At 39.0% G+C, this 14250-nt stretch overlaps 1 protein-coding gene across 1 annotated transcript in view; it reads left to right on the forward strand.

Annotated features, from left to right (window-relative positions):
* LOC141796118 (voltage-dependent calcium channel subunit alpha-2/delta-4-like) overlaps positions 1-14250 on the forward strand; it is an 81843-nt gene that overhangs the window by 53751 nt on the left and 13842 nt on the right. Inside the window, exons 28-31 of the mRNA XM_074677059.1 lie at positions 6022-6083; positions 13370-13384; positions 13631-13675; positions 13775-13837. Of these exons, the coding sequence (XP_074533160.1) occupies positions 6022-6083; positions 13370-13384; positions 13631-13675; positions 13775-13837 (185 nt within the window). The remainder of the gene's footprint in view (positions 1-6021; positions 6084-13369; positions 13385-13630; positions 13676-13774; positions 13838-14250) is intronic.

A 14250-nucleotide genomic window follows, 5' to 3' on the forward strand; every position in this document is an offset into this window, starting at 1 on the left:
CAGTCAGTTAAGTTGTGCCCCATGCAGTTATCCCTCAAGCGGGCAGCCCGGGTTCAGCATCTTTCCTGCATATTACTTACATCTCCTGTCCTTTATCCTACCCTCTACTCTCTGTACCTTCCTCTGATAAAAAAATGATATGAAAAGCACCAAAAGATAACTTAAAATAAAAAAAAAAAAAAAAAATCTGCTGTTCATTGAGTGTCCACTAGAGGCTGGCTGCAGAAGCACCAGAAGCCACATACAGACCAATTCAAAAAAGCAAAAATAAACACATTTTCTGCTTTGCAATAGATGGTCATGGTCTTAGTCTCTGCAGCTCTTTTTCTTTGTTTAAATGAGTAACTTTACAGACTGGAACAGCTGAGATAGCAATTTAACAATCACAGGTACCTTTGCCTTAAAGAATAGTCACACATAGTGTTTTTCACACTAATTTGAGCATAGTTTAAAATTTACTTTATGCTCTACTGAGAGAGACTTGAAACTAGAGATTGAGAACCTAGTGTAGTGGCTCTCTGTTGTCTTCTTTGTGACTGTTGCATTTCTACAAACAGCAACTTCCGGTCTAAGAATATATGACAGTGTGGAAATGCTCCAATCTGCTGTTTGTATCAGTTTCTCGAGTGTTCACATGAGGCTGGCTCCAGAAGTACCAGAAGTCACATGCACACCAAGCCAAAAAAAGCTGTTTTCAAAGCAGAATTTTATCTATTTACAGCCTGGTTCAAAAAACGTCTCCTGTCTGAGTCGCTAATTTTACTATCAACACACACTGTACGGGGGTGAATTTTTTTCTAACTTGGCCATTCAGAGGTTAGTAAGATCGCAAGCTCGCCAAATCAGGTCGTGTGACCAACAGGCGCCCTATAGCTGTACATGAAGCCCTTGCCACTACCAATATGGCCATGATAGCCAATATGCTTCAATTTCCATTTCATAAACAGATGGGTGGCGTCGGGGAGACTACGTTCATGTGCGTTGAAACAACCATGACGACTTAACTCGGTGACATCTATAGAGATCATTTGTGTTTTTCAACAGGGTACGCAAGAGGTTGGGCTGGTGGAGCTTGTCCATAAATATCAGGCTTGTAAACTAGTGTACTAAAGAACCAATGCCTTCCTTGGATAAGAGATCAGCGTAGATCATAAGAATAAGATGCAAAATGAGAGAGGAAGACAATGGCAAAACGTTAAAAGTCTGACAAGCCTAGGCAACTCACACTCAGAGTAAACAGTAAGAAAACTGACAGAGATCATGGAGAGAATCAACGGATGGAGCTTTGGGGATACTAAACAAAGATCCTTTTCTTTTTGGTGAAACCAGCCTATGTTTTTCTGCAGATGACCAGCAAATGAAAAAAGGAAGAAACAAACTTTTTTATCCCAATTAAAGGAAAATCTGCTCTTTTTTTGGTAGTTTTGTTGTTCACATAGAACACAATATTCTGTGGGTCTTTAAAGATCAGTCAAAATGCTCTAAAACAGCTCGCCACACGGGGCTCACTGCTCTTAAAACAGCTGGCAGCCAATTAGATCATTAAGAACAGCAAAAATTTACTTAAACGTAGGGTCTGCAGGATTTTTCTAAAAAAAATAGATTGTCAATTTTTACAGGACTAATCCTGCCAAATCATCTCCTATGGGCTTCTATACATGTGTGTCAGTGTCTGTGTCAGCCTCAAACCCTCTCCTCTGCCTGGATGTTGATGTTTTGGTTGTGTAAGGATGTTTCTAGGAAAAGAGTAAACCTGGTTACATCAGCCAATCACAGAGCACCCACTGGATGTGGATGATCGTGGGTGAAAGAAGCTAATCAGAGCGGCTACGATAGCGGCTACGATAGCGGCTACGATAGCGGCTACGATAGCGGCTACGATAGCGGCTACGATAGCAGACGTAGCATGGAGGAAGAAAAACAAAAGCAAAGTGAAATGAAACTCCCAAAAGATAAAGCTTTTTCCTAAATGAGGGTGAAGCTTGGTTTGACTTTCACTCGCTTTCAGGAACTTAGAGAGCAGCACAGGACAAAGAGCGACCTAAGTTAGCTTGCTGCTAACCCGTGATTAGCTTGTGCTAACATGCTAAGTCAGCTGCACAGCTCTCTAGCCTCTCCTGCATGGACACGTGATGCTACAGGTGGTTGCTGGGCTAGTGAGTGTGATCACAGATACGGTCAGAGGCTGTGGGTGCGGGCTGCTGCTGGCACTGAGCCCAGGAGGAGGAGCCCAGTTTGAATGTTGTGTTTACTGACAAGTAACGAAAATTCCTGCAGATGCTACCACTTAGAAGTGGGACTTTTTTCTCTCAGACTTCTGTAAAGGCGCCCCCTGCTGCTCATTGAAAGAATGCAGGTTTCGGGAACTTGTAAATTTGCTGCACTTTTCACAGTAGAAAGAGTTTTATCTTATCATTAACATTGTGTATGTGCAGCACGCACAAATAGTAAAAATGCAAATTAAGATAACAGATGAAATCTAGTACAAAGATGTGTCAGCGATAAAGTTTAACATGTTTTTGTTTGACTGCTTTAATTGAGTTAAAGACTTTGTGAAGATGAGCAAAGAAAAACGCACTCCTGTGTGAATAAAACTGCAGCTGCAGAGCTTTGACCTCGTCATCAACAACATCCATAAAAAGACACTAATCCAGAGAGCGTGCACACTCCATGAAAAATTATTAACACTACGCTGAAAAGCAGCGTCTGATGTTTTGTCCCGTCGTGGAATTGTCCTTTTTTTAGGAGTGCAGACTGCAGCAGAGACGTTGCAGCTGCAGCGCTGAAGGGCGGCGATAAGGACGCTGCTGACAAGAAAGGAGGAAAAAAACACAGAAATGAAATCAAAGCTGCAGACCACTGAGTCTGCAGAGAGGATACCGTCAAAGAAGGGAGGAGGAGGAGGCTGTGCCAGATTTAAAGGACCCAAAGGTCACAACTCTGAGCACAAAATGCAGCATCACATTTCTCCTCTTTACGACATCCTGTGTCTGCAGAGATCTGCTCCTTAATGAGCGTTTACGACTGAGTACGTAGTTAAAAGTTACACTTAAAGAGCGTTACAGCCAGTTAGACCAATACATCCTTCATCCCATTAATAAAAGTATCACATCCGGATGAAAAGGATGAGCTGACTCTTACATTTCTACCAAGATAAAGAAGTCTCCAAACACAGATTCACAAAGTATCTGCAGCCAGTGAAATGTTCAATAACCAGAAATGACCTGAAATAAAAGCTTTTACAGCCGCTCTGCTTTCCAATAACGCCAGCACACACGAGGCTCCACATGTCGCCTCCTATCATTCATTAGTTTGTGCATTAGTGTGTGAGTGTGAGTGTGTGTGTGTGGGGTTTCACACCAGCTGCCTGTATGAGGAAGAGTTTTCATTACTGAAGTGACAAACACAGTAGCAAGTCTCATGCAGGCGTGAGTGGAAACGACCCCCGCCGGTCCAGTAACGCCGCGCTCGCTGAGTGATGGGCCGAAGGCTGCCTGGGAGGAGCTGGGTCTTTGGATCTCAGCAGGCCGGATGTGGGGTTGAGTTGTAATGAAGCGGAGGCAGGAGATCGGATTTTATTTTCAGCTTTGAGGTTATTTGTGACTTCTAATAACAAATCATAACAAGAAATCTAATAATAAGTCACCTGCAAGATTTTACTTCTGGTTTAATACATTTTTTCTCAGTGCCAAAAGAGAGGGTGTTCTGCTTTCCCACATTAAATCATGGATTTAGAGAAACAAAGCTGGATATTCAGACTAAAAGTGCAGATTCATCTGTTGTAGAAATCCCTGAAAGTCTGTAAACTGGTCAAAACTTTCTGTTCTAATATAAAACATAACGCTCAATAACCCTCGTTGAATTGATGAGGTCACATAAGGATTTCCTGACTGGATCATGACACATTAAAAAGGTGGGCCTCAAACACCAAGGTCTGCCCATAGCCCCGCCCCTGAACTGCCTCCAGAAGGCTGGCCAATCAGAGAGAAGGGGGTTTGTGGGGCAGGGAGTCCAAAAAGCCCTGTTTCCACCATCCCACTTTTTGGTACCCTTCTGTTAGGGTGTCAGACATACTGATCAAGGGTCTTCAACCTGTGGCTCTGGAGCCTCATGCAGCTCTTTGACTCCATTGCAGTGGCTCCTTGTTGCTTTAAAAAAAATGGGAATAAAGAGTTTCATTTTTCTCTACAGAGGGTATTGATGATTAAAGACACTGTCCCTAAATGAAACAAAATGTTAACATTTAGTTGAACTAAATCTTCATCCCATCTGTCAATAAAGCCTGCCACCGCTCTACTTCACCTCCTACAACATCAACAGCCCACCAACTTTCCATGCACCTGTGGCTAACCTCAAGTTTTACAGCCCTGGGAAGATAACTACATCTACAAAAAGACTAATCTGGAAGAAAATACAGATTTTAATTCTGTGTGGATGGATTCATTTATCTGTAAACTTTATAGGGGCAAGACATGGGCAAACCAACAATGAGTAAGCAAATGATCAGTACATGGTATGTAATTCAACTTTTCTTTCAAAAAAAAAAAAAATATTGAAATTTTTTGCAAATATATGAAACATCTTTTAATAAAAAAAATGTTTTTTTGTTTGTTTGTTTTATTTTTTTTATATATTTTTGAAAAAGTCATTTTTTTTAATTTTGCAAACTTTTGAAATATCTTTTTTTCTATTTAAAAAAAACTGTCATATTTGGGAATTTTTTTTCTTTTTTTAAGGAAAATTGTTAAATTTTGAGATTTAAAACATTTTTCAAAAATTTGCCAATTTTGAAAGTTTCTTTTTTTTTAAATTCTGTTTCTTTTTCCTTTTTGCAAATTTACCTTAAAATAATTCTTACTTTATTTGTGAAATTTCTATTTATTTTTTTAGCAAATTTATTATAGAAAAGGAAAAAGATAAGAAAAAGAAAAATTTTGGAAAATTTACTTTAAAAATTTTCTTTAAAAAAATGTTATTTCATTTCATTTTTTTGTCAACAATTTTTTTAATTTTTCAAATTCAATTTTTTATTTTTGTCAAATTTTGGAACTTTTTTGAAATCTTTTTGCAATTTGTGAAATTTCTATTTTTCTTTTTACGTTTTTTTGAACAAGTTTATTTAAGATGAGAATCTAAAACACCTCATGTTAAATTTGCTAAATTTGAAAAATTTTTCTTCAAGATAATAAATCACTAGATTTGACTCTGTATATAATTTAATACACTCTATATAATCTTTATTGTGAAGGTAAAGTAGATTCTGTGGCTCCTGAATGACTTTAATTCAGCTGAGCTGAGGCAACATGGCTCCTTTAAAAGTAAAGGTTGCAGTCCCCTAAACTAGAGCAAGCAGTGTGTTGAAAATGTTGAAAATTTGAGTCATTGCTGCCAGATCCTGCCTTTACATACATCATACAACCCGACCTCTAAAAACCCGAAATATCTCTTTAAGAGAGTAAGCTAAGGATGCAAAAACTTGTACTTAAAGCAGACAAATGTTGTCTTTATTAAATCCCCTCCACTTCTCAGTTGTATTGACTCCATCTTTACCAAACTGCTCAGCTGTAATTGGTCAGTTGTTATGAAGGGGCGGAGCCCAGCAAACTTTGTTTTGTGGAGTCACATCAACACGTTGGACGTCTTCGGCACTCCTCTCCCCTCACACAGATTGTCAACAGATTATCTTCCTGCTCCCTAATGCTTGCTGTGGGAGTCGCTTTGATGCTCAGAGTAATAAAGCTGCTGCAGTGCATTACAGCGGGACCGTGGGTGTCATTACCCGGGCTGCAGGGAACACACACACCATCAGGCCCATCAGTGTTTACATCCCTTCATTAGAGCCGGGACACGACAGAGGTGAAGTCAGGGTCGAATTGATTTCCCGTCCTCCTCCTCCTCCTTCTCCTTCCACTCCACAAACACAGCGAAGTGTTCAGCGCCGCATCTGCAGAGTTCATCTTGTCCTGCGTCTGTCTCTAATACTCGTGTGTGTGTGTGTGTGTGTGTGTTTTCTATTTTTAGCTATCGGGCTGCAGTTGTCCTTGGATTGGTTTGAGAAGAAGATCTGGGACATCACCAAGCAGGTGAGGGGATGACTCACTCTCACACATGTTGAGCGTAATTCTCAGACTTTGTATTGACTCGTGTTTATTTCTTAAAGGCTGAAAACAAATCTGACCTTAACTGATGGGCGACTGTTTTCACTACACTGCACTGTTTGCATACAAAATACAACTTAACAAACCCAAGTAGTTTAGAGCAGCCATGATACTTTTGTTTATATTTCACGTTTAGGTTCACATCAGCTCATCATACTTTACATTCGATGTCAAAGCACAGAAACGCATCACATAACTATCCCTACTATAGGATATCTGAGAAACATCTTCAGCTGCAGATCACTTAAACCAGGGGAGACCGTGAATGTATTTTTCAGCAGCTGTAAAGGACCTCAGGTCAACGCTGAAGACGTACATAAACACTCTGACTTCCAGCCATCAATAAATTATACACAAGTGCTAAAAGAGCAGCTGTCCTCCTCGCTGCTTTTGCTTAAACCTGACTCACATCACAGGGTTTTCTCTTAAATCTTACACACAACAGGGACGGATCCAGGATTTCAGTTGGGTGGGCCAAACCAATTTTGGGTGGGCCAAAACAATTTTGGGTGGGCCAAAACAATTTTGCCTTAAATTACAAAAGTTAGTAAATAACTATCTATGTTAACCACAGTTAAATAAAAGACAAAAATCTACAGTCTTTCCCAGAATCAACAAAGTTTAGTAGAGAGAAGAGACATCTGTGGAAGAGCAGAAGAAAGCTAAACAGGAGAGAGATAGAGCACAAGCTAAAGGCTAACACAGGAGCTAAACTCTTTGTGCTAATGTTGATTCCAACCCACAGTCAGCAGTTATTCTGCAGTGGTCTGTTCAAACTTGAGAGTCTATCAATAAAATGAAGAGTGAGGTTACGTTAGCTCTGATTGGTAGATGACTGGCAGGACATAACCAGGATTCACTAACGTTACACATTACAGACATGTATTAGAGCATCGGGCTGCTAGCTGAGCTACATATAAACAGCTACTAAACTACTTACAAACTGACAGTGTTAACTTATTGTCACGTTAGCCTACAGATACATCGGAGCACCGGGCTGCCGATAGCGCTACATATAGCCAGCTACTACGTTTGCCTAAAGTCACGTTTCGAACCCAAGCGCTGCGTAACTGCACTGATAAATACCTTACCTCTGCGTGTTGCATCCAGTAAAAAGTTGTCTTGAACAAAAGAAATTTGTTTTGATCCAATCTCCATTTAATTCCAAAACAAACACACGCCTCACTCAAAGAAATTTACGATAGTGTGCGGAGACTCCAGGCCACGAGGTGGCGAGGGAGTACAATCAAAACAGATCCTCCTCACTGCATCTTTAATAACATGGCATTTAAAAGGTGTAAAGTCAGAGTAATTTTTTTCTTGAAAAAAACATGATTTGGTTTTCTAAAAGCGTGCTTTTATTTTGAAAGGGAACAAATGGTACGTCTGCCAGATATTACAAGTGCAGGGACTCTTCTCACCACATGTAGGCCAGGAGAAAAAAGAGAGCAATATATCATCCACTCATTTATCATCGGACGTAAAACAGACTCTTTTATAAACCAGTATCAATCCCAGCTGATGATTCAAACAAAGTGGTTAATAATGTTAAGTGTAATTTCATTCAGCATGTATTTGGTCTTTAATCCACCTGATAGATCGGAGCACACAGAGTTCTGGTTTGAAGTTTTGTTTTCCTCTTTCAAACATGAATAATAGGCTATAACTCAATTTCTGTCAGATATCAATCGCTCCATGTGCTTTTGATTTAAGACATATTTTGTCAAAAATGTCAAAAATAAGGTCTGAATTGCTTGTAACAAGTAAAAAAAATCTGCCAATGTAGCAAGAAAAATTTGCTTGAAATGTGCTTGAAACTAGAATAATATCCTAATACAAGCAAGTTTTCTCTTGACCTTGTTTTGGTCTTCAAATAACTTGAAATAAGACATTTTTCTGGATTCGTCAGGTGAATTTGGCTCATATAAAGTCTAAAAAGACATCTTATACTGAAAACAAAACAAAAACACTTGATAAGATTTAAGTTTTTTCTAGTGTGGTCCCAGACAAGATTTCTCTGCTGATTGTAAGAAGAGCCAAATCAGTCAGATTTAACTTTTTTGTTCCCACTGTGAGGACTGCAAACTGCAAAAACTGAAATCTTATCAAGTGTTTTTGTCTTAGTTTTAGTAGAAAATTCCTTTTTAGACTCAATATGAGCCAAATTCACATGACCAATCCAGAAAAATGTCTTGTTTAAAGTTATGTAAGGACAAAAATGAGGTCTGAATTGCTCGTAACCAGTAAAAAAAAAATCTGCCAATGGAACAAGAGAAAAGTTACTTGTATTAAGACATTGCTCTAGTCTCAAGGAAATTTTCAAGCATTTTTTTCTTGTTCCATTGGCAGTTTTTTTTACTGGTTACAAGCAATTAAAACCTCATTTTTGTACTCTGATAACTTGAAACAAGACATTTTTCTGGATTGATAAGTCGAAAGTGGCTCATATCAAGTATAATAAGACAATTTTTACTTAAAAAAAGACAAAAACGATAAGATTTCAGTTTTTTGCAGTGCATGAGAGATCTTATAATAGTCTCAGGTCTATGTATTTGTCTGTTCATAATCCACAATTTAAATTGAGACAATCGGCTCCACAATCTATTTTTTAAATGCTATATCTCAGTATTTGTGGTCAGGTGGATTTTCCAGGAGAACATTAATCCATTTACGGCACATAGACCAAAAGTCCCTTTGATGATGATGATGATGTGCTTAAAAAAGAGTGCAGTAAGAGCTCCTATAAGTTTCATGTAACTCCAAGTTTCCAAGGACAGATTCAGGCCTTTCTCATTCAGAGCGCCAACTCATAAGCTCCACGATCCAGAGGTCACTTTTTTTTTCAACTTTCATTTCCTTCATAAGGGAGCAGAGCCTTTTAATTATATCCACTAAATCCTTGAGCCTCATCGAATGAAGATTAAAGTGGAATGTGTTCATAATTAGGTCCCATTAAAATGTAAAACAACAGGATTTGACCCCAAAGAGACCAAAGCAATGACGAATGTTTCCAAAGCTCATCAGTCTGCTCTCGCTTTCACCAGTCAGGAAAGATGAGGAGTTAACTTTAGCGGTTCAGAGGCAAAGCTGTCAAGTCACAGTGGGGGAAATCAGTATTGAACATGTCAACTTTTTTTTTCATTACATTTATTTCCAAAGATGCAATTCAAAGGAAATTTCTCCCATACATTGGTATTAACTCAAATAATCCACACATGAAAAGAAATCATAACGTTCAGGTCCATAAATAATGACTATCGTGAATTAAGTACGATAACACAGGAAAAAAGTGTTGAACACACCATGGAAAGGCTGTATACTTTGGCAAGGAAATGCACCATACCACCTGAAATCTGTCAGTAATTATTACTTGAACTTCCAATTAGTGCAAACCAACATCAGCTGGGCTACAGCAAATTGATGGTCCTATAAAAAAAGGTGTTTTTTTCACCAAGCAGTTAAATACCACACACCTCATGATGGGTAAAGGCAAAGAGCTCTCTGAAGACATTCACAACCTGATTGTTGCTCAGCATCAGAATGGAACTGGTTACAGACTTATATCAAAGCACCTGAATATTCCAGTCAGCACCATTGGGGCCATTATTCGCAAGTGGAAGAAGCACCACCTTACCATCAACAGGCCACGCACAGGAGCTCCTTGAAGATTTCTGACCAGGGAGTCAGAAAGATAGTCAGAAGAGTACTCAACGAGCCAAGGACCACCCTGAAAGTGCTCCAGAAAGACTTGGAGGCTGCAGGTACAATTGTTACAGAGAAAACAATAGGCAATGCACTCCACCACCATGGCCTCTATGGACGCTCAGCCCACAAGACTCCATTCCTCAAGAAAAGGCATGTTGAAGCTGGTTTAAAGTTTGCTAAACAGCATCTTGACAAGCCTGTAGAATACTGGGAGAATGTTGTCTGGTCAGATGAGACCAAAACTGAACTTTTGGGCTGTCATACTACAGACCATGTTTGGAGGAGAAATGGCACTGCACATCAGCCAAAAAACACTACACCAACAGTGAAGTTTGGAGGTGGAAGCATCATGGCATGGGGTTGTTTCTCATCTCATGGTGTTGGCAAACTTCATATAACTGACGGAGCAATGAATGGAGCCATGTATGGGGAAATTCTTGATCTGAATCTGCTGCCATCCACCAGGATGATGAAGATGAGACATGGCTGGACCTTCCAGCAGGACAATGATCCAAAGCACACGGCAAAGTTGACTCTCAAATGGTTTCAAAAAAAGAAAATCAATCTGTTAGAACGGCCTAGTCAATCACCTGACTTAAATCCAACTGAACATTTGTGGAAAGAAGTAAAGAAAAGGGTTCACCAGAGGGCACCAAAGAATATTCCAGATTTAAAGACAATCTGTGCAGAGGAATGGGCCAAAATCACACCTGAGCAGTGTGGGCCATTAGTTCAAACAAACAAGAAGCGTCTGGAAGCTGTCATTGCAAACAAAGGCTTCTCCACTAAGTATTAGATGAGTCTCAGTTAGTGTGTTCATTACTTTTTCCCTGTGTTATCGTACTTAATTCACCATAATCATTATTTATGGACCTGAACGTTGTGATTTCTTTTCATCTGTGGATTATTTGAGTCAATACCAATGTCTGGTAGAAATTTTGTTTGAATTAAATCTTTGGAAATAAATGTGTTGCGAAAAAAGTTGATCTTTCAGTTTGTTTTTAGATGCTTGGACTCTCCCACGTCTTCAACATCTGTTCAGATTTTAGAAATCACTTAGCGTGGCCCACACCCTCTCACACACACACACACACACACACTCACACACACGCGCTCACGCTGGGTTTCTGTCCAGGTCTGTGCCCTTGTGAGCGTCTCCTGCGGCTCAGTGGAGCAGAAGGCGGCTGCAGCTGAACGTGTGCAGATGTCCTGTAGAGGTTGATGGGGCAGATAACATTATTAATGAGGGCTGACAGCTGTGACAGACTGCTTTAATATATTCACCGCTCACATCGGCTCATTCTGCCCTCACTCACACTCATTCACAGATTCTGATCTTTATATAATGTTTACGACTTCAGTGACCGCTCAAAGTCATGGCTGTTTCCCTGAAACTCCATCATCTCTCTGCATTATTGTGTCAGTCACGCTTTTCTAATTGTATCATTTTTCTGAATTTCATGCCATTTATTCCCACATAATGTCATTATACTTATTATGAGGTTCATGAATAACTAGAAGACACTAAGTATCAGGATCTTACTTAAAAACTAACAGACGGATCTTGATGAAATTTTCAGGAAATGTTCAAAATGGAATAAGGAAGAAGTGAGTAAATTTTGGAGGTGATCCAGATCACCGTCTGGATCCAGAACTTTTTTAAAGGATTCTTCGTCATTGTGAGATAGGGCAGTTCTCACCATATGTGTATATAACTCCACCATAAACGGCCGGATTGCTTTGCAAAACAATACAAGACAAGGTCACCATAATTTCTGACAGATGTAAAAGTACGATCCAGATCCTGGAAATAATCTGGATACTAAGATCCAGAATATGAAATATGTACTGGGTCATCATAATTTTCAACACTGTCAGGAAACAAATTATCGTACAAACCTGCAACTAACACCAAATTGTAGCAGACAGTCTGCTGAAAGGGAGTATAACATCAAAGTAGGACTAAAGTGTTGGTGACAATCACAACATGCTTAGCGGAGGTCTGCGCTCTCTGATTGCTTTTCTAGTTACAAAAGAAATATCTTTCTCTTATCAATGGAAGTGCGCTGCTACAGATATGTGCCATGTTCCTGAATAGTGCAAAAGGAAAATGTTTTTTCTGGTGGAAAAGTTCTGAAAATCTTCCGATTAGAGCATGCACTTACACAGAGCATCGTGCTTTACTTTGTTAGACAAAGTTAAATTTTGTAGCAAAAAACAGATTTGAGCTCTCTGTGGAAGAAGCTGCCATCTTGGTTGTTAGATATAAAGCAGTCTGATTGGTCTAATATATATCTGAGGTTGGTAGGAAATTGTGCAGAATCAAAAAGTTAATCTGTGGTTTCAATGTGGCAAATACAAATATTGACTGCAACACTTATCATAACATGGCAATTTACCCACAATGCATTATGTCATTGAGCAGGTGCGGTTGAAAAGTTAACATTAGCAGTCCTACACAGGTGAAAATAACATGTCTCTGTGCCCTGACACGAAAAATCAGCAGGAAAATCGTCAGTTTTATCCTGCATGGACTGGAAAGTACACTGCAAAAAACTAAAACCTCATGAAGTGATTTTGTCTTGGTTTCAGTAGAAATATTTTTTGAGGGTTGATGTGAGCCAAATTCACCTGACCAGTCCGGAAAAATGTCTTATTCCAAGTTATTCAAAGACAAAAATGAGGTCTTAATTTCTTGTAACAATTATACAATTAAGACATTATTCTAGTTTAGTTTTTGTGTTTAAATAACATTAAACAAGACATTTTTCTGGACTGGTCAGCTCAACGTGGCACATATCAAGTATAATAAGACAATTTTTACTTAAGATAATAAAAAAACACTTGATAAGATTTCAGTTTTTTGCAGTGTAGTGCAAAATCCAGACTAGTGTGTTTGCTCTGCCATGAGTGCGTTGAAAAAACGTGCCACGACAAACTTTCCCAAACTCAGAGTTCGACTGTGTCTTACATCCCGAGCTGTACGACAACAAAAGCAGACTTATATAGCTCAGAAAAGGGCAACAGCAGCTTAGGGATGGGTACCTTTCACATTTGAAATGATACGGTACCAATGCCGGTACCTGGCAATCAGTGCAGATACTCAACGGTACTAATTTTTGGTATGTTATGTAATAAAAATTTGTTTGATAATAAAATACATATTTTTTCTTCTTCAGTATATAACCTTGTAATGCTGTGTTCATGTCCAGTATGGAAAATCGCATTCTCTTCGCTCCCTCACAGTCACAAGGATGTGTTTAGGTACCTAAACATGGTACTTTTAGATTTCACATGAAATGGTACCAGGCACTTTTGACAGAATTCAGTTGGTACCTTTAAAAGTACCTAGTTTGGTACCCATTCCTACAGCAGCTTAACTTTGCTACTTTAAATGTGCCGCCCAGCTCATGTCCTCAGTTCACTTTTGCTTGATTATTTATTAATTTATTGTCTCTGTGTTTTTTCTTTCCTGTAACTTCGACCCCTCACCGTGATGCTCCCAGCCCAGTGACACAGACGTAAGTCAGACGTTGTTTATGAATTCAGAGCTTTTCAGCTTTTCACTGCTTCAGTTTATGTCCCTTTGTCTCTAATGTATGTATTGTGTTATACATCATATGGGTTTGATCATTTTCTGTAAGAGAGGAAGCATTAAGAGTATTATCTGTCCAAACATCAAACACATTAAGCACATCGCATTCATGAGAAGAAAAGAATCAGCTCCAGACTCTTAACAGCACTTCCTGTTTCTCTTTCTGTTTCAGTGTTCAAACATTGAGGGTGTGTGTCCCCTTAACTGTGACAGTTTTGTAAGTATTCTTTCTCTTTTGGCTCTTAACATCACATCATCCTTTCAAAATAAGATTTCATCCAAACTTATAAAAAACGTACTCTTATTTCCTGTTAAGGATCTGAACTGTTACGTGGTCGATAACAACGGCTTCATCCTGCTGTCTAAAGAACGGGGAGAGGTAAGATCTCTGTTTTTACATTTTGACTTCTATTTTCACAACAAAATCCACATTTTGGCTTTAGTTTTTGAGAATATTTTGTGTTTCCATCCTTTTCTGATGTAAATTTTGACTCTGAGTAGTGCCCTCTAGTGGATGCATGATTTAAAGTCTGTTCATTTAATTTCATTAAACTGAGGGAGTAAATCTGCTGAGAAGTGGGGTCTTTATCTTAAAGACTTATTTTGCTTTTGAACAATATTTGAGATAATTTCCCCCCTGCTGACCAACAGGAAGAATGCGGGTGAAAATCACCATCACTTCCTCTCCGACTCCGTCCTCTTCTTCTTTTACACAGACTCGGGCTCTGGAAAACATTTTTCATTCTCCACATTTCCAGACATTTCTGTCTGAATAATTTATCCATTTATCAA

Source organism: Halichoeres trimaculatus, unplaced genomic scaffold (genome assembly GCF_033239565.1).
Source record: "Halichoeres trimaculatus isolate MK-OKI-2021-1 unplaced genomic scaffold, fHalTri1.1 fHalTri1_scaffold_10, whole genome shotgun sequence".
In the NCBI taxonomy this organism is placed as follows: Eukaryota; Metazoa; Chordata; class Actinopteri; order Labriformes; family Labridae; genus Halichoeres; species Halichoeres trimaculatus.